The following is a 23,975-nucleotide window of genomic DNA, read 5'->3' as shown; positions in this document are numbered from 1 at the left end:
AGTAAGTCACACACACACACACACACACACACACACACTGTAACAACCAGTCTGGAATCTCTCAAGAGTTGGATGTCTCAAATAGGCATGGTTATCATCACTGAAGCAGATAGGTGTGTTGTCAGGAAAGAATTGCTAAACCTTATTATTTTAGTTCTTTGGTTATCTCTGTCTAAGCATCACTTTGAGAGAATCTCTCTCTCTCTCTCTGACAGTGAGTTGTCGCTGTACAGTCCATGTTGACTTGGGACTATAAAACTCGTGTGGCTCCCTCTAGTGTCTGGTCGGGGTACTGCGGGCTGCTGCTTCCTGTGACGAGGGTTGGGGTTGGAGGTTTCCTGTCCCTATGACGGTCCGACTGGGAGTGTGTGTTTTAAGCTCGTGGCTCCAGCCTGTGTGACAGCTCAAACAGAGTCTGCTGATTGTCAATGACGTGAAGGTTATCGACGAAGGTCCGCACCTCTGGGCTGCTCTTCTGGGTAATACCGTTTCCTGGAAGGAGAGAGAGACGGCCCACGTTAACATGTTGATGTGTCGGGCCGTCAGCATCCATGACGATCAACGTTATTGCACTTGTCTTCAGTACGTCCGCAGAAAACGTGCACCATAGGGGCTTCTCAATATCTATTCCAGAGTCCCTATGCAGTAACAGGTAATTACGTTATTGCTCTTCGCTTGAAAACTGGGGCCCTGTTCGCTACAGTGCAGACCGCAGAGACTCGACATCGACCGCACCTTCACCAGACTGTCTGCAGGTGAGTGATTGATTTGGGCCGAAGCCATACAAACGCTCTGCTGCCTACAGTGATGACAGAGTCATAATGACCACAGCTCTGAGACCGCTGGCCAGTGTGAGAGTTGGTTGAACACCCACCCATAGGATCTTCTTGACAGAGGCGGATAACGCGGACTGTGTCAGCGATCATGTGCTGAGAGAGAGAGAGAAAGAGAAAGAGAGAGAAAGAGAGAGAAAAAGAGGGAGAGAGAAAGAGAGAGAGAGAAGGGGAGCAGGAAAACAACGTCACATATCGTCTCCGCTCCTCGGAGGTCAACGGCAGACCCAGAATGTACTGTATATACTGTATTTATTTACTGTATTTATTTACTGTCTTTATTTCCCCGCCACAGTTCCGTTCGCTCACCAGCTTTTCAAAGTTGACCAGGTTGTCGTGAAACGTTTTGTTGCCCTCGTGGATGAACGTGATATCTAAGGGATGAGAACCATTTCTGTTTCGTTACAAACATGTGACATGGTATTGATACTCTTCATGGTACCGATACACTGATTTTGCCTGAAGAAGACTCAGTGTGGTCGAAACGTTACTCATCAAATAAAGTATTGGGAGCCATAATCCCAGTGTGCAGATTTCCTATCCTCTTAAATTGATACTCTTCACATCAGCGCTGTAGGATTCAATAGACCACCTGTGTCTGTTTCCTCTGAGCGTACCTTTCAGTAGCAGAGGAAGAAAGGGGATTCTAGGCGCCTTCATCTTCTTGAAAGCGTCCCTGTAGGCCTTGTGGTTGAGAGAGGGATCCTGCGGAGACACGTTGAAGACTGAGTGACATGCTGGTCCACAGGGAGAGACCTGCGAACGGTTAGGTCTCCCCACAAACACACCGCCATCTGGTTAGGGTCCCCAGGGGCCGGGGGCCTAGCCGTGATCTTCACATCTAGTGCTTTTATTAGCTCAGCTGTGACAACTCATTTATAATGGCTTGATTAAGCAATTGGGGCACTGCAGTATTCAGTGATGCATGCAGTGGTGTATGCAACACGCACAACCTGACAGTTTAAACTTACCGTCAACATCTCCAATTCTGAAAAGAGCTTCTTGAATTTTCCTGGAACTTTCTAAGGGAAAAAAGAGGACGAGATTATTGGCAATCTTGAATTCAAACAGCTGGTGTTTACAGTAAAGGGAACAGAACGGAACACAGCTTCTTGATAAGTGCGGACGACAGACCGTGATTGGACACGGACTCCTCACCTCCCATGTGAGACTGAGTCTGCTGACCGCTGACGCATTGAGACCCATGATGACGGCAAAGAAACAGTTGAGGTTTCTCTGTGCCTTGCAGCTAATGGACGGAAAAACTGATTCAATGAACAACATAATGACATTATGACATAACGATAAAGTAGAGTGTAGTTACAGAGATCCACCACAAGAGGGGGCGTAAACCTTACACTGCCAATAGGCTCTGTGCACCAACTTCACTACTTTCTGAAAGTCACTTAGCTTCATTTCCTGTCCAATATGATTGGATTAAGTGATTAATCAGGTGTGCGCTGGGTCTGCCGCACACCTGATTAATCACTTAATCCAATCATATAGGACAGGAAATAAAGATGCCAAGTGACTTTCAGGAAGTAGTGGAGCTGGTGCACAGAGCCTATAGGACTTCTGTGGGACTGTTGTGAGAGTGACCTACAGTAGTCTGACATTCAGACTGAGGCCTTGTTTACATGTAGCCGGGGATCTGGGAAAACGGTGATATTTATATGCGTTTGTACCTGTCGTTTACACAAAAAATTTGGTTTTAACCCACTGAAAACAAATGTTTTAAAAACTCCGGCCAAAGTGGAGATTTGGGAAAACTCAGTTTTTTCGTTTGCATGTAAACAGGATGAATTCGTTCCACTATCGCCGGGCTAGAACTACAGGACGATGCAGCGACTAGGTACAGGGCCACTTTGGCATGTTCTTATGGTCAAACGCGTGAAAGAGAGTTTCTCACTGGGCGGCGATCTTGATGAACTTCTTGATGAGCTGGACGCGTTTGCAGAGCGTGGGGCAGAGCAGCACCTCGGTCATCACCCACAGCTGGACCTCATCGCAGCGCTGCAGCAGCAGCTCCAGCGCCACCGTGTGGCCGCGACTGGCGTGACGGCTGAACGTGAAATACACCAGCTCTTGCTGTGAAAGAGGAAGGCGGCGTTGTTATACAAGTAACCCAGTATTACTGGCGTCGACCGTGCCCTTCTAATCACCCTATACAGCACTTGTTTTACAGGAACACTCCTGGACGACTTCCTGTTGACCTACCTCGTGTTCATGTCAACCAGTGACCTGTGCCAAGCTCTGCTGGGACAATATCCTTCTACTGTATATTATTGTATAGCACACTCACGCTACACTGACCCTCATGTACACATACGGTTGCTTACAGCAGGACATTTTGGGACCCCTTTACAACATATACACGGATAAAACAGTGTATATATATAGTGTTTTTCAAAATGTCCATTTTAATCAACTTGATAGGTGTTTTGAGCCAGAAGAGATGGACTAAGCTCCCATGATGTTCACCCCTTATGGGACTTACCTCATGTATAGAGTTGAAGATGCTCCAGTCGAAGTTGGTGAGAGCGACAGCAACGTCCCACGTGTTCATGCTCAACATGCGGGCTGACCTCATCTGGAGCTCCGCGCTGTCTGTGAACGGGTTCTGGAACGATATCACAAGGTCATAGGTCATCTTAACATATAAGGTCATGGGTATTTTTGAGGCAACTAATGGATCTAAAAGTAGATTCCCTCAGACTGCAGAATCAGACACATACTCCTGTTATTGTGTTATTTCCCAGATAGCAAGCGGATGTGTAATGATTCTGGGCCATATATGGGCCGGAACTAAGCCACAAGGGCCAGATCTGGCCTGTATATGGCCCAGATCCGCTTGCTATCTGGGTTTAACTTCCAAAAGCCGGTGTCCTCTTACACCTGCCAGGTTTGGCATTTCATACAGATGATGACTTTTGTGCTGCTGAATTGGTATTCCTACCATGATTTCGCTCAGGTCCTTTCTGCACATGTGCAGCCTCCCCACTGCTGTCAGCGAATCAGAGTAGATCCTGTCCTGAGGCTGTAGGAGGAGCTTCCCTACAGGGGGTAAATATGGCACACGGCGCCACGCGGTTAAAAGTACGTCTGCCGGCGCGTCGCCTGCTATCTGCCCCCAGATAAGACCCTCGGCGTCGGGCTCCGCTCCGCCACAGTCAGTCTCAGCAGGGGGCTGATAACAGACCGACGACAAACTCGGAAACGCTAGCGTCTCAACTCCCCCCCCTCCCTCCCCCCCACTGCTGCACTAACACCCGGGGTACAGCGGTTTACCTCCGGGGTAGGTGACAGCCACCAGGACCACGTCCTCCAGGGAGACGTCCATCCTCTCGGCCAGCGTCTGCAGCAGCTCCTGCGCCACGACACCGACGGGCGTCCTCACGCTCAGGTACGAGTCCATGGTCACGTACACGTGGCACGACACTGGCCAGGGAGAGAGAGAGAGACAGGACTCTCGAGTGAGACTTTAAAGGATGGCCAAAAGGCCAAAGTACGCGCAGGGAAGGGAATGTCTCGTTCATTGTTCTGCTTCACGCTCAGGGTTTCATATTGTTTCTGACACAGTGTGTTCCTTGAGCGCATGGCTGTGGAATTCTGCCTGCCGTCCGTAATAATCATACAGAATCCCTGGAAGCAAAGCCCGATGGGAGGAATGTGTGACAAAAGACATTTTTAGGACCGAGGGGGAGTTTTACGACTCACCTTCCTTGGTCTCCCTTTGTGTTCCTCTGAGCTGGAGCCCGTTCTCTCGGAGGCTCAATTGGTGGAAAAGGGCTTTGCTCTGGGATGGGTGAGAACAAACACATTCATATCGTCTGAGAACATTCTCTACTTCTCTCCTGTGAAAATGACTTTTACGGGAAATAAGAGGACAATAGTCCTGCGGTCCTAGCGGACAACGCTATTCAAATGCAGGGTAAACAATTTCTCCCAGTGCACTTGACATAGAGGTCTGTACAGTTCTGTTCATACTTGACCGTGTAGCGGGTCAGGGTCAGATAGGGTCACGCCTCTTGATAAAGAGTAGAGATCCACACACTAGAACGCTCCCGTTAAGAATGGTTTTATTGCAGTGACGCTTCGAGTGTGACCGAGTAGCTGGTGAAACTCACTCCTCAAAGGAGCGCTGACAGCCCCTCCGAGAGGGACGCCCCCCCCCCCCCTATTGGCGTAACTGTCAGCGTGTCCGCCTCGCAAGCGGGGGGAGGATGTGGATGTGTGCCGCCCTGGGCATGCCCCTGAACATGAGCACACCAGCTTTTCCTCTGACTTCACTCATCATCAGAATTCACTCTTCATCACACTTTACTCTTCATCACACTTCACTCTTCATCACACTTCACTCTTCATCAGAATTCACTCTTCATCACACTTCACTCTTCATCAGACTTCACTCTTCATCAGACTTCACTCTTCATCAGATTTCACTCTTCATCAGACTTCACCCTTCATCAGAATTCACTCTTCATCAGAATTCACTCTTCATCAGATTTCACTCTTCATCAGACTTCACTCTTCATCACACTTCACTCTTCATCAGAATTCACTCTTCATCAGACTTCACTCTTCATCACATTTCACTCTTCATCAGAAGTCCGGAAGAAGATCCCAAAGTGCTCGAAGCGTCACTGCAATAAAATCCTTTCAAACGGGAGCTTTCTGGTGTGCGGATCTCCACTCTTTATCTACACATATTTTCTGCTACAGCACCCAGCCTACTAGGGATAGTGGAACATGTGTGTGTTTTATCTTTTCTACCAGTTTGCGCCTCTTACCTTTCTTTGAGGTGAATATTCATCCACTGTGCTGAGGAGAGAAACCAGATCAAACGATTTAAGTCAGCGTTAAAGGAGCGACAATCATACTGTAATACTCGCCAAGGACAGCGCATTCTTCTTGGGACATGACAGGAAAACAAGGCAAAAACCACATGAACAAAACGCCATTTACAGTACACCATGGGCAAGGTGAAATAAAAAAAAGTGTGTGATTAAACCTCTGTGTCCAGGCCTGATGAGAGTGCTCTGCAGATAGAAGACCTTCCCCATCTGACCTCCTCCGTTAATCACACCGGTCTCATCAGCTAGGCCCGGTCTAGGTGATGGATAGCCGTGAGTGCGTACTCATCCCTCAGAGCCCACTGAGCTCTGCACCACGATAGGCACGGTGGCACACACCCCAAACCTGGAGGTCCCCCCCCCACCCCCCCCTTGACCAGGCTGCGTTCACTCACTAATGAAAAACCTGATTTCTACTGTCACCTCAACACAGGGCTGAAGATCTAATCCTTCTCCCCTAGAACGGAGTGAATGACAGAGTGGCCTGCTGGTCTGTGTGTACTGACGGTATGACGAATGAGAGAGAGAGAGAGAGAGAGGGACAGAGCGAGAGCGAGAGATGGAGAGAGAGAGAGAGAGATGGAGAGAGAGAGAGAGGGAGAGAGACAGAGCAAGAGATGGAGAGAGAGAGAGAAGGAGAGAGAGATGGGTGAACTTGGCATTCTGGGACCTTTTGATCCTGGGAAAAGGTTTCAAAAACATTTGGCCGTTGTGCAGCAGGTGAGAACGCTACCACAACACTGCTCCCCCCCCCCTCCCCCGTGTCTCTCTGAAGCTCAGGTCACCGGAGGCTGATGGTGGTTGATGGGAGTTACAGAGCAGGTTAATAACCACTAAGTCTGCTCTCAGTAAAGAGACTCCATTTAGCTTCCCCTGTCAGAAGCCCCATCCCCCCAGAGCGGATGTGTCTGCTACTGACAGACACACACACACACACACACACACACACACACGGCCCACACGGCGAAGGTAAGGTGCGTTGGAACTGTCTGCCGCCGATACATAAAAATGAATGAAGCAGCCTCAGATAATGGCAGAACGGTCGGGCGGGGTTATACGCGTGGCCCTTTAATGGGCGTCAGGTCGCATCACCCCCCCGGGAGCCGGCCCTGGGTGGGGGGGGGGGGTAGACGGGGGCGTGGCGTCGCTGCGTGTCTGCCGGCTGATTTGACAGGAGGCGGCGGCTTGTTTACACACGGAGGTCAAAGTGCACGGCAGGGCTTATCTTTATTAAGCCTTTATTCAACAAGAAACTCGCCTTGACGCAGAGCAGTTCATGCCTCTGGCATCAGCCAACCGGCATAAAGGGCAGACTCGCTGCTTACCACTGAGACGAGTGTTGACAAGAAACACCGTCTGTATGCTCGCCGTTGTTATTGACTTTTGCCTTTGTAAACAAGGGAAAATACTTTTTAATGCCATCGTCAAGAGCAGACTGGCTTTGCGGTGACATTTTGTCCTGTTTCATCCATTTCTGAAACTCTGCATGTCTCCGATAAAGTAGAGAGGGGAACTCAGTGACTGTGACCTTCATACTCAGTACAATACACCCCACAAGACAGCAATTACCCCTCAGTAATTGAATGGGTCCTTTGATGCAACTGGGATCCTAAAAACAGCTGCCATATGTTCCCAACAGTGGATGTTTTGGGGAAGATGAGTCAGAAGAGACTCTCATTGTGCTGCCATCTAATTTGTATTCATAAGTGTTTTCAGAACTGCCAGTAACTCATTTTTATACCAAAACATATTTCCTGTTTACACCGCTCACACAGAAATACACAGTAGTCTGGTAGCATGTATTACTGCACATATATATTCAATATACATATTAAAGAACTATCTTTACATTCATATACATATTTAATAACTCTACATTCATGATGACACACATACGGTAGAAAGAGAAAGGGTGATGTCACTCACTGTCTGCGATGAAGTCGTAAGAGTCTTTGTAATTCTGTCAGATCCTTCTCCAGGCTCGGGTATTCATATAGGTCATCCAGCACGTAACGATACAGGCTCTGCAATCACACGTCGGTCCTAATTTAGAACTCTCTCTCATCCGCCCGACTAACCACGCCGCCGACGCGTTCCATCTTTGTCGTCTCCCGCTGTCTCGCGGCGTACCTTCATGAAGAGTTTGACGTGCTCGTCCTCTCGCAGGAAGTCCCTGTAGAGCGTGGTCCACTGCGAGACCAGGTGCAGGACTTTGCGCTTCCTGTCCAGGGCCTCCTTCCCATCCTCTTTCCCCCGGTGTCTCTTGCAACAATAGGTGGGGTGGGGAGTTAAGGCCTCAACACAGCTGCAGAAAGGGTGTTGGGGGTTGCTGTTTTGCTGGTAGCCCCCCCACAGACGGCACCCTGCAGTGAACTTGACAGTGTGAGCTCAGAGGGAGAATGTGGAGGGAGATTGTTTGGCTCAAAACACCTATCAAGTTGATTCAAATGGACATTTTGAAAAACACTAGACTTTGTGTTTTATCCGTGTACATGTTGTAAAGGCGTCCCATAATGTCCTGTTGTGAGCGACCGTATGTGTACAGTACTGTACAGTAGAGATGTCATATGATGAGGGTCAGTGTAGTGTGAGTGTGCTATACAATAATATACAGTAGAAGGATATTGTCCCAGCAGGGCTTGGCACAGGTCACTGGTTGACATGAACACGAGGTAGGTCAACAGGAAGTCGTCCAGGAGTGTTCCTGTAAAACAAGACACGTCATTTAGAACCAAATTCTGTCCTTTGTCGTGCCCCTTGTCTCATGTTACACTACTGTCTTCTATGACATCATTAGCCCAACATCATTAGCTCCTAGTTACGTACGTACTAATTGCATTTGGTCATCACACCAACGTACATATAGTACAGTACTGTAGTTCCATTTCAGGCTAGTACATGTGACAACCTAAATTAGGTGGCCTGTTTTTCCCAAGGGTTCCAACATCCCGCACAAAAGGTCAAAAAGGTACATAATCTATACATTAGTTTTCCTAGCAACCTGCATAATTGAGGAAAACAGGCCTAGCAACCTACAATAATTGAGAAAAACAGACGCCCTCTCCTTCAGATAGAGTGTACATAGAGACATATTATCCAATTTATACTTGTACACTACAGAGAATTTGTTACATATAAGAACATAATGAATAAAACATGAACCCAATTCTCTCAAAACCCCTTAAGTTGTTAATTAGCTAAAAGTATCCTATACTTTTAACCTATAATCCTATAACCTGTACCCTGTATGGTTATACAGTACCATTACTGACCAAGCTACTCACACCAATTACTAAACATTACATCAGTAGGCCTTACCCACAATTGTATAATCAAAATATATCTCCCAAGGTCTGGTTCAGGAATTATGAAAATCTGTGTTTTTCACCATTCGCGTGGACATCGATTCAATATGGCCGCCAAACAAACCCCATAGGGCATTAGTTGACCTGGGCAACAGACACAATTCTAGACACCATTAGGGTCCTAAAAAAACAGGCTACAAAACAAATGTCATGTGGGTACATGGGAACCTATTTCTCCTAGTAGACTATTATGGCCCTATCCCCAAGACACGAATATGCCCCTGAAATATTATCAGCGATTTCCACCTGTTCCGAGCCAATAACATCACCTTTCTTTCCATGCATTAATCTAAACCCTCCCTCGGTCTGCTAGCATCAGCTGCACACCCCATCCATCACTCCTCCCTGCCTCTATACCGAACACACAGCAGCCTCTTAATGTTCACGCTATATGCCCCTGGAAAGGAGAAGGGCTAATTTACTGGTGACCTTGAAAGCTGCTGTGGGCGCATGCTTTTAATCTCTAGACGGTCCACTTCAAATAATGTCTCATATACAGTAGAACTGCCACTGGAAGTGCTCAAACCTGGCAACCCTCTATGTACAGAGAGGGAAGATGATAGACTATTGTTTGAGACTCTTTGAAAACGAATGACTCCCATTAATCTCCCAGATAGCAAGCCTTTACGAAAACATCTCCCTCACTGACTCGGCTTTACAGTAGATTAATATGTAAAGTGCTTAGAAGTATCCTATCATTAATGCAAAGTGATTCTAATTAGATAAAGGTGACAGAGCTCACCAGATAAAAGTAATTATCTTCATCAATTAGTAAATCGCTCTGCTTACGCAATGTGAAAATACCTATAATAAAAACACCAGCCTAAGATTTCAGACATTAATATAATTAAGACTTCAGTGAAGAAACAGGCTACATCTGTCTGTCTGTCTGTCTGTCTGTCTGTCTGTCTGTCTGTCTGTCTGTCTGTCTGTCTGTCTGTCTACCTACCCATCCATCCATCCATCCATCCATCCATCCATCCATCCATCCATCCATCCATCCATCCATCCATCCATCTATCTATCTATCTATCTATCTATCTATCTATCTATCTATCTATCTATCTATCTATCTATCTATCTATCTATCTATCTATCTATCTATCTATCTATCTATCCATCCATCCATCCATCCATCCATCCATCCATCCATCCATCCATCCATCCATCCATCCATCCATCCATCCATCCATCCATCCATCCATCCATCCATCCATCCATCCATCCATCCATCCATCCATCCATCCATCCATCCATCCATCCATCCATCCATCCATCCATCCATCCATCCATCCATCCATCCATCCATCCATCCATCCATCCATCCATCCATCCATCCATCCATCCATCCATCCATCCATCCATCCATCCATCCATCCATCCATCCATCCATCCATCCATCCATCCATCCATCCATCCATCCATCCATCCATCCATCCATCCATCCATCCATCCATCCATCCATCCATCCATCCATCCATCCATCCATCCATCCATCCATCCATCCATCCATCCATCCATCCATCCATCCATCCATCCATCCATCCATCCATCCATCCATCCATCCATCCATCCATCCATCCATCCATCCATCCATCCATCCATCCATCCATCCATCCATCCATCCATCCATCCATCCATCCATCCATCCATCCATCCATCCATCCATCCATCCATCCATCCATCCATCCATCCATCCATCCATCCATCCATCCATCCATCCATCCAGGCTATCAAGAGAGATCTTTCTCTTCAGAGCAGTAAGGGAATAAGGGAATGAGAGCCGGTCCATGGGGAAAGGAGAGCCCTCTCTGTTGGCCTCCACCCGTAGTGGACTCATAATCATTCAGTAGTTAATGACTCGCACGGCACCACTGATGATTGCTCCTCTTTAATTTGCTCCCTGCGGGCACTTCAGGTCCACAATGTCCTTTATATGGCTACAACCTCACCTTAATAGATCCTGGAATGTCCTCAGTGGCCTGCCATACCAGTGGAGATAAGCCAATGAGCTCTTTGCACAAGCTCCACTACTTCCTGAAACTCTACAGGCATATTTATTTCCTGTCCTATACTATTGGATGGAAGTGATTAATCAGGTGCGGCACACCTGATTAATCACTTCCATCCAATAGTATAGGACAGGAAATAAAAATGCCTGTAGAATTTCAGGAAGTAGTGGAGCTTGTGCAAAGAGCCTATAGCCTGTGAACAAGCAGTCTAGACCCCCCACCACCACCCCCCAGAGCAGTCGCTGCTCTCAATCTAATCATTTTTCGAACACAGTCACTGGCCATCTGATATTTGCGTAGCGTCGCCTTAATGCGTTTCCCAGAATCATAGCATTGGTCGTCAGCGTATCCTTGCGTGGAACCATTTCAAGGTGACAGGAAATCTCGCTCCTTGATATGTTTTCATTTCATTATCTCTTTCACAGTGCTCTGACGTTGATCCAATAAACAATGCAGGATTGGCAATTATATATTTGGCAATGCGTTTACCATTTGACACTGTGATGGGGACAAAAGGAATTGTGTTCCAGTTACACTCCTGAGTGGATTTGACCTATTACATCCATCCACTAGCCTGACTTGAAATGATGACTTTCTTAATGACTTTAAGAAGTTTGGAGTTTCTTCAACTTTTCCATGTTCGTCATTGCTCCTTATGTAATCATTAAAAGTCCTCAGAAGACATTTGGAAATGAGAGCCTAGGGCAAGTTGACATTCTCAATTGTGCAGGCCTATTCCTGTGTCTGTCATCGACAGAGAGAGAGAGAGAGAGAGAGAGAGAGAGGGGGGGGCGGTGTAAGATACAAATCCTATTAAGGAGAACCTCTTCCCTAGCTCTCTAGGTATGCCTCACACCCAGCATTGTACATTAATTTCCCACCTTTAATTTCACACTTACCTCCCAAGCGTTAAATGCGTTCAGAGCCAGAGTACTACTTCCTCACATCATTATGGTAATCCACAGTGTGCAGCTGTAGACACATCACTCACTGCCTTAAGATCAACATACTGTACTATACACTCACTGATACAACACCCACTACCATGCATGGCGGAGTAATACAACACAAACCCCATTAACACAAACAAGCACTTTCATATAGACAGAACCCATGTCCAAAGCAGCATTAAAAGAATATCCCCTTGTGCAACCCTGTCTGTTCTTTCCAGATAACCCTAACCCATGCACAGTCTTAGGAGGGGCCAGCCACACACTGCTCCTTAAGCTGTACGGAAGGCAAGTCATTTTCACCGAGAGAAAAACGGCATGAATATTTCATTAACTAGAAAACCTAGAGGCTTACTGTAGTAGGTAGGTTCTGCTTTCCAATAAAGCATTTCTCTGTACAGCATGAAATTCTCATTACTACCACAGATAAAACATTTTTGTGGAGGGGGCTTTTTTTTAATTGCGTTGTTACTTATTGTTATTCTGCTTCAGCTCATACAAAAATATGTACTAGAATGATAATTCAGGCTGGTCTGGAGCCTTGTATGCAGTGAGCGGCTGGATAGGAGTGTTCTTAGATTCCCCAGAGCATTAACTACAGAGGTGCCTTTCCTTGCTCCCAGCTGTTGTCATATACAGTACTCATGCAGTGCGATGTCTGAGGGAATGGAGCATGGCTTCAGGCTTCATTCTTAGGAATCTCATTAATGAACTAGAATCTGGAAGTCTCTTTGTCACTTCTCGTCTCCTCGTAGCACACAGCTCCCACTGTTACCCATGGGGCTTGGCCAGTGAGATGAATTGAGGACATGGTCCATATCTTTCTCTTGATAAAGGTTTGAGAGGCGGAGTTGATTCTCTGTTCTATGGTTTAAGAGGGTGATCTTTGGGGGATAACGGGGGATAATCTTTCCACCTAGAATGTGTAGTTGGCAATATTGCGCTGTGTCAGACTATTCTATCACAGAGTACATCTTACCCAGGCTCCCACATCAAAACCAATTGTATGTTCCAATTACAAGGAACCCTGCATGGGATGAATTGATCCAGTCAATCAATTGATTGCGCAAGGCACCAACTCCTCAATCAAACTAGTCTGTCTGCATTTCAGTGAGCGGTCTTCAGATTGATCAGCCCAGGCCCTGAAGCAAGAATGTTCATTCATCAGCCGAGCCGTTCTCAGCGAAATTGCAAGGAAGCAACACGAACTGTACTGCATGGTGCAATGCCTTGTTAAGTATTACTGCAGACCTGCTGCGTCTTTGAAAGTCACAGAAGCAGTTCATCCCAGAACGACTGAGAATCAAACCGTTTCGTTTTTAGATCTCCCCCCTGTCAAGATACATAAACAGAATGTCCCCGTGTGGAATGTGTTTACTGCTCGGCGTGGCGCTCCAGGCGGGATGTGTGTATATAACGTTAGTGTTCTACTGTAGCTGCGCTAGGAGTGAATCTGTGTCAAGGCAGAATCAACAATAGGCCAGGCAGCACTCAGGGACTTGGCCCAGGGAGGGAGCTACTGGACACATCACACAATGCACGGCAGCTCCCAGGGGGACGCGTCACAGTGTGTGGAACGCATACCGACAACTGCGTTGTACGCTCACGTAGATCGCATGTTCCCTTCCGCAAACATGCCCGTGGTGTTATATGAAAGTGCAATATCACAGAAACACATGCCTACTGTACCTACTTTATGTACGGGCCGGGACATGTTGGACCTCAGCAGCTGCATGGATGTACAGTGTAATACTCAGTGATATATTATATGCTTGGCCTACAGATCCCCCTTGACATCTGCAGTGAAGGTAAGGATGGCAGCACAAATGCACCTCACCGGGAGCAGTTCGCACTGTAGTAATGGTATACATTAATAATAGAAATGGTCGTTATCAAGCCTGAGATCGCAGGGTGCCATTTCCTCTGATCAGTCAGTGGAGACACAGGCAGTGTGGGGGGGGGGGCTCCAGGGGCCCGGCTCCAGCAGCCCGGAGTAGCACCAACTACGGGGCCGTATACAAACAGAAAAAGGGGAGTGAGTGATAGTGCAGCAGGGCAGCCAAGGCCGAATGCAGTCCTACTGCTACTGCTGAGCATCCCTGAGCCCAGATCAATGTCTCATTGAACGGAGCCGATCCCCTAGCTGTCCAGAACCGCAGCTCTGTGACCCTGGGACATCACTCACCGCTCGGGCTTGGCCCGGCCCGGTCTAGCCCGGCCCCAGCTCCCAGTGGAAGCCTTCACACTGACTGGGAGATGAGCTAATCCTGAGTGATCTATTAGCCAGGCACAGTTCCACCCTCTGGGAAATTAGGGGAAATGGATGGATGTGGACATGGTGATCCATGCAATCAAAACGATGGACCTATTAAGAAACTTCATTTACAGCCTCTGTGTTGTAAACTAATGGCGTGTTTACTGTACGTACGTTATCAACAGATGACTGTTCTGTCTACGATTCGTTAAAACTGCTACGACTGATTGAACTGCTGCATATGAAATGTGTCTTTTATCACCGCATCACTTTCTGATCCACGCACACGTGCCTCTGTTGAGATCACTCATGCATCCCCAGAGAGAGAGAGAGAGAGAGAGAGATAGATAGATAGATAAATAGATAGAGAGAGAGAGAGAGAGAGAGAGGGAGAGAGAAAGAGAGGGGTTAGATAGATAGATAGAGTGAGAGAGAGGGGGGGGTTAGATAGATAGATAGATAGATAGATAGATAGATAGATAGATAGATAGATAGATAGATAGATAGATAGATAGATAGATAGAGAGAGAGAGAGAGAGATAGAGAGAGAGAGAGAGAGGGTTCAGATCAATTCAGAGCCTCACGACACGCTTTCCTCCATCAGAATGAGCAATGATCTCCGGTCTGGGGGGAGAGAGAGAGCACGCGGCCTAGGGGGAGAGAGAGCACGCGGCCTGATGGGAGATCATCTGTGACGACATCCATCTCTCTCCTCCCAGGAGCTCTCTCTCTTTCTCTCTCTCTTTCTCTCTCTCTCGTTTCTCTCTCTCCCTCAGTTGTAACTGTCCCTATCTATCCATCTTCAGTAAACGGCGCGGTGCTCTGCCCCGGCAGTGGAGTGGTGACATGTTCATCTAGCTCCTGAGAGGAAGCGTGTTGATTGGCTGTAGCGGTGAGGCGGCAGTGACACCGGACTGAGCGTTTTACACTGTTATTGTCACCCTCCGTTTCCCGGGTGCAGGCAGGCGCATGTCCTGTCTCTCATCTATCAGGCGAGCAGCCAGACGCCTCCAGACCCCTCCGAGGAGGACAACATGTCATTAGACCCAGCGCTGAACTGTACCATCTACTCTGGGAGGGGAGGGGATGGGGAGGAGAGGAGAGGAGAGGAGAGGAGAGGAGAGGAGAGGAGAGGAGAGGAGAGGAGAGGGGAGGAGAGGAGAGGAGAGGAGAGGAGAGGAGAGGAGAGGAGAGGAGAGGAGAGGAGAGGAGAGGGTGGGGAGAGAAGGGAGGAGAGAGGAGGAGCACAGAGGAGAGGAGAGGTGAGGGGAGGAGAGAGGAGGAGCGAAGAGGAGAGGGGAGGAGAGGGAAGGAGAGAGGAGGAGAGGAGAGGATAGGGGAGGAGAGGGGAGGATAGGGGAGGAGAGGGGAGGAGAGAGGAGGAGAGAAAAGGGAGGAGAGGGGAGGAGAGAGGAGGAGAGGGTAGGAGCGGAGGGGGAGGAGAGGGGAGGAGAAGAGATGAGCAGGGAGGAGAGGAGAGGGAAGGAGAGGAGAGGGAAGGAGAGGGGAGGAGAGGGGAGGAGAGGGAAGGAGAGGGGAGGAGAGGGGAGGAGAGGGGAGGAGAAGAGATGAGCAGGGAGGAGAGGAGAGGGAAGGAGAGGAGAGTGGAGGAGAGGAGAGTGGAGGGGAGGAGAGGGGAGGAGAAGGGAGGAGAGGAGAGGAGAGGAGAGGAGAGGAGAGGAGAGGAGAGGAGAGGAGAGGAGAGGAGAGGAGAGGAGAGGAGAGGAGAGTGGAGGGGAGGAGAGGGGGGGAGAGGAGAGGGACGCAGACAGGATAGCACACATGCACTGATTAACCAGGATGCATCAATACACCTCCTACAGAAAAGCAAACAAACAGCCTTCCTCCCACAACTATGAGCCCCAGCTGTCTGGAGACCATTTTCATTATCCAGCAGATAACGACAGACCATGTGAGACCATGAGAGACCATGTGAGACCATGTGAGACCATGTGAGACCATGAGAGACCATGTGAGACCATGTGAGACCATGTGAGACAATTCAGAAAAGGAGTGTGACGGTAAGACATATGCTGAATACGTTGTGAAACGGGGGGGTAGGTTCTGCTGCACTGACCTGCCTCCTTGGTCTGCGTGCTTCCCTGGTCCAGGTCCAGCCTCAGGTCAGTCAGCAGGTGTTCCAGAATCTTCTCCGGGGTCCCGGACACCACCACGTACCTGTCGGACACGACAGAGTCATTGGACGAGTCCTCCTCCATGGAGGACAGGGACCGGCTGCTGCTCCACTCCTCCTCCTCGTCCGCCTCCTCCTCCGTCCCCTCCTCGTCGATGTAGCGGAAGTAGGGGACGTCGAAGGTGGGCGCCCGTCCTCCGCCGCCGCTCTCCTCGGAGCCCGGCTCGTCCTCGTCCACCTCCTCCTGCTCCACCAGGGCGGCGTGGAGGAGCGGCGGCGCCCTGTCCTCCTGCTGTCTCCCCCGGGTGTCCATCCTGTACGGCCGCCTCAAGCCCGCCGGCCCCCTCCCGGACCCCCTACCCCTGCTGCCCGGCCATCCGTCCGCCTGCGGCTGTCACGGTCGCGGGGAGCGTTGCCGCATATCCCGGGGACCGCCCAGCGTCCGGCTCCCCCCAGCTCCCCCCGGCGTCTCTAGCCCAGGAGGAGCTCTCCTCGCCGGGCTGGGGGAAGTGAGGAGCGCGCCCTCTCTCCCCCTGCGTACGGACGACAGACAGCCAGCCAGCCGGCGCTACGGATCGCTGTCCACTCCCTCGGTCGCTCGCGCCTGTACAGTGCGCTCACTCCCTCCGTGAAGGTGCGAGCGTGTGTTCTGATGCGTCCACACGTGTGTGTGTGTGTGTGGAGAGCGAGCTGGAGAATGATGAGAGGGAGGGGGCGGAGAGAGAGAGAGAGAGAGAGAGGGGGGCGAGCGAGAGAGGGAGGAGAGAGAGAGACAGAGAGGAAGGGGGAATCAAGAGAGAGAGAGAGAGAGAGGGTGGGGGGCGAGAGAGAGGGAGGAGAGAGAGAGACAAGAGAGAGGAAGTGGAAATCAAGAGAAAGAGAGAGACAGAGAGAGGAAGGGGGAATCAAGAGAGAGAGAGAGAGAGAGACCGAGAGAGAGGAAGGGGGAATCAAGAGAGAGAGAGAGAGAGAGGGAGAGAGAGAGGGAGAGAGAGAGAGAGAGAGGGAGGGAGAGAGAGAGAGCAAGAGAGAGAGAGAGAGAGAGAGAGGGAGAGAGAGCGAGAGGGAGAGAGAGAGAGAGAGAGGGAGAGAGAGAGAGAGAGGGAGAGAGAGAGAGAGAGAGAGAGCTTACCTCCGGTCCCTCTCCTCGGTTCTGCCCCCTCCCCTCCCTGATGCAGCGAGGGCTGGCTGCTCTGACGACACCCTCTGGAGGACCAGCACGTCCCGGCCCCGCTCCCTCGTACACACACGCACTGCCTCGTCACTCAGGGGCTGGAGAGGGAGGGGGGGGAGGGAGGGAGGGAGGGAGGGAGGGAGGGAGGGAGGGAGGGAGGGAGGGAGGGAGAGGTGGGTTATCACCAAGGAGATTCCCTGTCTTTTCTGCCACGCTCACAAATCACCAGTGATTTCCATCACAATGCCTCGTCAAATCCAGCACAGCGCATGAAAGAGCATTTCCATATATCATTATTCTTTTTTTTTTTATCAGGACATCCCATTCAGGAATTAGCATAATAAAAGCTCATCCATATTCTAATTAAAGATTGTACTTTAGAGGGTAATAATTAATGAGTGGTGTCTGGTGATGATTTATGTATTTTTCAGACAGAATCCTTGAAGATTTGTTTCTCAGTGAGCTGATTGTGCAATAAAAACACTAGGGTTGTTATGGCTCAGTGCTCGACTGACTTCAGGAGGTGCTGGTGCAAAGGAACACTAACAAAGGAATAGGAGGTGGTGTACGCACTCACACACACACACATATATGTGTGTATACAAGCACACACACACACACACACACACACACACAGAATTACACTGTGTTTCAGCCCTTTCACTATCATACAGTGCTATCAATCTTTCCCAGTCCGACACAGGGAAAAGCACTAAAATTGTCCCCCCCCCCCCCCCCCCCCCCCTCTCTCTCTCTCTCTCTCCACCCACGCTTGGAACAAAGTGCTCTACGCCTTCTGCCTCTCTTCCATCCACTCCCCTCTAGATCACTGATCAATCATAGCATTTTAACCCAGCATCATTACAATTACCTCCACAGCTACATCGCCACATAACAGTTCCCCATTCACACTGGACACAGCACAAGATCTCGTGCATTTTACACAGTTGAATCCTCATGAACCAGACACCGTTATTTGCTGGCTATTGAACTGAAGGGCAGCATAGACAAAGGATCACTTGTCTGTTCCCTTCCCAACTCAGTGCATGACTTCATCAGTACCACTCATACAATAGTCTGACTCAATGGATGTAGGTTTTGGGGATAAGCCTTGTCATTCGTTTATTACTGTCCAATCAGGGGTGGCGAAATTCAGACTACATGGAACAATAAACCTCGCAACCGCTCTGCCGATGATTGTGAATGGTTTAAAGAAATGCACCATTTTCCCCCGTATCCCCAAATGGTAATGAGTCCAGCCAGACCTTTATCCAGCAATGGCACAGCACAATGATAGCTTCCAAAGGTGCACACATTAGGAAAAAAACAACACAAATTATGTTCTTTCTTGTAATTTCCCAGGAGTTACTGTAGAGTTTCAACAGGCACCATGTTAGATGGACAAATAAGAAACCCAACAAATAAGGCATAACAGATACAGACTGAAAAAAGACCACGGTAAACACAAGGGCCTGAGGTGGTCTGAAGGAGGGATATCCTACCCGGCCATGTGTGACTGGGCCCGAGCCAGACTCACGCGCCCAGCAGGGGAGCTGTCGCACTGCTACCGCCTCAGAGATCCTCCAACATATCCGCCAACTAACAGACAGTCCTCAGGCACGCCATTAGAAATGAGCTGCACTGTCGTGTTGAATAATTTGGCGTTTGGTAGTTTTGGAATACAGAGATCATTCACTGGAGGGCAAACTAGTGACTGTGTCTATTTACTGTACTGTTACTCCGATCCATCTTGTTTGAGACATTTCAAAGAATGTTCATAATAGTCCGTGTAGAAAACACTATATTATGTTGCATAATACCCCAATTAGTGGTGAACGAGGCTGAATTGAAATTCAGTTAACTCCTCTTTACAGAGTTGTTCTCAGTCTGATCCTAAGTTGGCCCTGGAGAAACCCGACCGTAATTCTATGCTTATTACCACGGGCGATGATGCAAAGCGTGATAGTGCTCGGTCTAGTGTGGAGTGCTGACTGACTTAATTAATCTGCACACACACACTGGTTCTGTACTGGCTTCGCCGTTAGCAGCACGCACTGTAGTCCAGCCATCCGGCGACGAGGGGCTCCTTGCAATTAGGCAGCAGACAGACTGGAAGTGGCGGCCGTTTTCTGCTCTAATTGCCTTTTTCACTGAGGCGTCCAGGGACCCTCAGCACAGCGGGGCATCCTGACACACTTAAATTGATCTGTGATCCATGCGCATGCTCACACGCACGCACACACATGCACGCGCGCACACACACACCCAAATTGCTGATAAATCTGTACACTGGGGAGCAGAGCGCTCACCAGCACAGCTATTACACAATCAAGCAGGCAGGTCTGTTGGCGGCCTTCCATGCCTGCAAAAAGGACCATTCATGTGTTCGGAATCACTCCCTATTCCCTATATAGTGCACTATATAGGGCGTCAGCCATTTTGTTTGTAGTGTCCGAATTCTCCACGGAATTTTCGTTCCCTATATAGTCCACTATTACCCACAATTCACCTTTATTTGCAGGGAACAGTGCATGTACCCTACATTTTCTCCGTTCCCTAGATAGTTCACTACATGGTGAACCCTATATAGGGAATAGGGAGTGAGGGAACGAGGGAGCGGTTCCTAACACGCGCTACAGGCAGTCTCCTGACTAGAGATCCGTGACCATGTGATGTTTGGATGGCTCTGCCTACTCAAATCCCAAAAAAGTACAAAAAGACAATCTCATGTTATCCTCGCACACGTCATGACTATGCAAAAACGCTAAGTTTTATCCTGTCAGACCTCTGACCGTGGGAGAGGGGAGTGGAGGAAGGGGAGGAACATGGTAGTTTCCCACAAACTGAAGATGACGCTCGTCAGCATCCTGCTGGCCTCGCCTTCACTCTGAACCTACCCAGACTGTCCTCATGAGCTCGTAAAGAGCATGACGTTCACGTGGTAGGCTAGAGACGGTTGGCTTTCATCTCTGAGATGCTTTAGAGCAATCCCAATTGCCTGTGGCGTTGCTCAGAACCTTTTACCTTTGAAGCCAACCGGGTCGTGTTATCTCTCCTGGTGCAGTAACAGTAAACAGCGCAGAGCCGAGGCTGTGAATCTGCTGAGCAGCCTCATCTCAGCCTCTCTCCCTGACCGGTCCGGCGCTGCAGGCAGGCAGGCAGGCCGGCCGGCCTCTCCCCAGAATGAGTTATTGATCTGCTGGAGGCAGCGCGGCCTCTGTTGTCAGCGGTGTCCATCTAAAACAATGGCTGCGGAGTGAGAGGCTCCGATAGGGCTGCCTCAGACATTCCTGTCAGGAGGTGCCCTCCCCCCCGCCAGCATAAACACCGTGGAGTAAACCCCATCCATCAGCCTCCTGCCTCATATCTGGACTCCCTCTCCCAACCCCTAGCTGTCTCCGCTGCCGTCCAAATTACTGTGGCGGCTTATGGGATGCTGGTTGTCGGCATGTTCTGTTTCTGTCTGTGGCGCCGAGCAGCTCAGACATGCGCGGTATGGAACACGGAGAGGCCTGGAAGGTGTCAGTCCTGACAGAGCTCCGACAGCAGGGTCGGCTCGCCTCATCTCGGATGGGAGCGGTGTAGGCCTAGGCTACTTCAATCAGTCAGTCAGGGGGGGGAAGGACGGGCCAGAAGAAGAACAGGAGAGCACGCATGCAGTCACAGAGCGAAGGGCTCCCGAGATGTAATGCGACGCAGAACTGTCTGGTTCTCATCCAGAAGCGAGTTACTCAAATCCCTGCTTCAGCAGCACTCGAGCGAGAGCTTTTCTGGGCTCCTGCGATGATGACGTCATATATAAACACTGACATTTGCCCTTTGCTCCGTCTGCTCGCCTCGCATGAGATGATGGAACAGATCCCACGGTTACACAATCCTGCCGCAGCAAAAGAAGGGGACCTCTATCTAACGCGAGGAAACAGAAGCCTGTGGGATATTTGTCCTCCAGTAGTGATAACATGCCGTTCCTTCAACAACAACAACACAGCTCCGGCCGGTCAGAGCAGCCCCCTGCATCACGCTGAGCCACACTTGAACAAGCAACTTGCAACAATAAAGCTCTGTGTTTTATCCAGAAATAGAAGAATAGGCCTATAACTCACATGTGCTGTGAATGTAGGCTATAAGAAAAAGTGCTGAGCAAATATATTTTCTCTGTAAGTAGGTGTCATAGATAGAATATGTACATAAAACCTATTGAAAATGCATATAGGCGGTAGCTATAAGATTACAGAGCAAGATAGATGCTGGGAGTGTTATCCAGTGGTATGAGAACAACACCGCAAAATGTATAATCAGATATGGAATATGTAAACCAATTACTTGATTTTTCCAAAGTAGGAAACTATCAGACCAAGTGTTACGCACTGAGCCTAGATAACAGGGATTGTGTAACATAATCATACAACCAGGGTCTGGACTTTGTTGACTTCCTTCCTACAGGATCCAACACCCAGAACAGCCAGAACAAACCGGCCATTAGTTGACCTTTCCTGGAAGCTTCTAGGAAATGTATGACTTTCCAGGTACTGTACTTACTCTGAAAAAAGTAATAATGTGAAATTCATCTTTGGAACCTAATATCCTCCAAAAAATTTAACAAACGAGGGGAGAATGAGGGTACATGAGGAGTGTTTTAAGAAACAATGCAAGAACACACACATAATCTAAGTGCGATCCTATCCAAGACACCTGCCTCATACACACCCACATGCATTGAAAAAGAATGTCACATTTACTGAAATAGCAACCTACGCAGTATATCAGCACTGATATTATCATATCTAATGTTGTGGTGTTTCAACATTTAAATTCATAATGGTCAACATTGAATAACAGGCCTTGGTCTATTATCTGGAGAAAAGGTCAGCCCTCTGAATGGGAGTCCACCCTAAAACCACACAATGTCTTGGCGTGATGGAGGGGCGGGCGTCCTGGGCTGGCCTGTCCTCCTCGCGTCACCTCTTCCTGTCATTGTTGAGTTACCATGGCGAGCATCGATACAGCTGTCAGGAAGGGAAAAACCGAACCCATGGCGAGGCCAGTCAGCCAATCAGACCTCTTCTCAAGCAAGGACCTGCGGTTGATTTTAGTACTCGGGGGATCAGTATTCAATAATGCTAATCAAGCAATGTTTAGATGACGTTTCGAACCTACGGTCGTAATGACAGGTTGAGGTTGTACTTAGTAAACCTTGATCGAAAACAAATAATCAGGAAAATTAGACGGTCACGATGGGAATTTGTCACTTGTGTCGTCTTGTTCTCCTTGCAGCATTAACAACAAAGACTTCCCGTGTGCTGTGTCACCATGCTACTCTATATCTCATCCAACTGTTCAGGACTCTTAATGTTCAGTGCGCTCTCCGTGTCGGGCATTGACAGAACATAAATGACTGAATTCATCTTCTAATATGGCAGTGGCATCAATGCGCCCGTGTGCAAATCAATAACAACTGACAAGAAATTATAATCTATTTGATGAATGGCTGGCTTCGGAAGGCTCTGGAAGGAGAGAGTGCTTAGAGGCCCTATGAATCAACACGGCGATGAGTCAGCATACTGCACTGTTAACCTTGGAGCTATAGCACATATACATGTATAGCATTGCAATCAAAACAGCAAGGTGAAGGACATTCACAGAATACTTGTTGTTACTTTTACATCTACATACCCACCCCCTCATTATCCATCTTGTCAGTGTGTGTGTGTGTGTGTGTGTGTGCGTCTCCCTCACCTGGCTCGCCCTCTCGGGGCCCTTGCCTCCGTGGCTCTGGAGCAGACGGCAGCCGTCCTTGGCCAGCCTCTGGACCACCTCCAGCCGGGACAGCTCCTCCTTGTCACGCGGCGCGCACCCCCCCCCCTGCTGCAGTGCGGGGGGCACGGTGAACATGTACCTCAGGCCGCAGTCCCACGACATGGCCCGCCAAGTCCCCCCTCCGCCCGGCTAGCCGAACGCCGGACTTCCCCGCTCTTCGCGGAGCGTTCTCTGGATACGCGAGGATGCAGGTGGCGCGAACGCTCGGGCGTGTGTTTGTGTGCTTGTGTGTGTGTGTGTGTGTGTGTGTGAGCACAGGTGAGTTACAGCCTCCTCTCAGCCAACCAAAGCGAGTCCCGTGTAGAAGAAGCACACCTCCAGGCTGTGTCTGTTGCTGAGCTGCGCACGCGAAGACGACAAAAGAGCTACTGTAGGACCCCAGGTGTCTCCGTGTGTTTAGAGCCAGAGAGAGAGAGAGAGAGAGAGGCTATACCTCCTACCTCCCTCCTCACTCCCGCCTTCCCTGCCCTGCCCCTTCGCTGCTGGGGAGGGGAGCGAGCCTGGAACACGGAGGGGTCAGGAAACATCTGGCAGGACCCGCCGGTCCGGCAGAGGAAGTTTCACAATCTCCTGAGCGGGAGAG

General features: G+C 49.3%; 1 protein-coding gene across 1 annotated transcript; it reads right to left on the bottom strand.

Moving 5' to 3' along the window:
- Nucleotides 1–373: 373 nt before the first annotated feature.
- On the bottom strand, nt 374–23,494 carry rapgef5b (Rap guanine nucleotide exchange factor (GEF) 5b; the record flags this gene model as incomplete). Its single annotated transcript, XM_084441903.1, has 18 exons — nt 374–492; nt 875–929; nt 1,143–1,207; nt 1,451–1,538; nt 1,805–1,855; nt 1,992–2,082; nt 2,743–2,921; nt 3,331–3,453; nt 3,790–3,887; nt 4,122–4,271; nt 4,551–4,629; nt 5,624–5,654; nt 7,613–7,710; nt 7,817–7,948; nt 8,299–8,390; nt 16,345–16,445; nt 17,534–17,673; nt 23,312–23,494. The coding sequence occupies 18 exons, from the start codon at nt 23,492–23,494 to the stop codon at nt 374–376; spliced, it is 1,875 nt and encodes a 624-aa protein (XP_084298029.1).
- Nucleotides 23,495–23,975: the final 481 nt, after the last annotated feature.

The sequence above is a fragment of the Borostomias antarcticus genome (assembly GCF_949987555.1).
Source record: "Borostomias antarcticus genome assembly, chromosome: 8".
Lineage (NCBI taxonomy): Eukaryota > Metazoa > Chordata > Actinopteri > Stomiiformes > Stomiidae > Borostomias > Borostomias antarcticus.
Note: the sequence above shows the minus strand (reverse complement) of the source record. Positions and strands in the feature narration are given on the sequence as shown.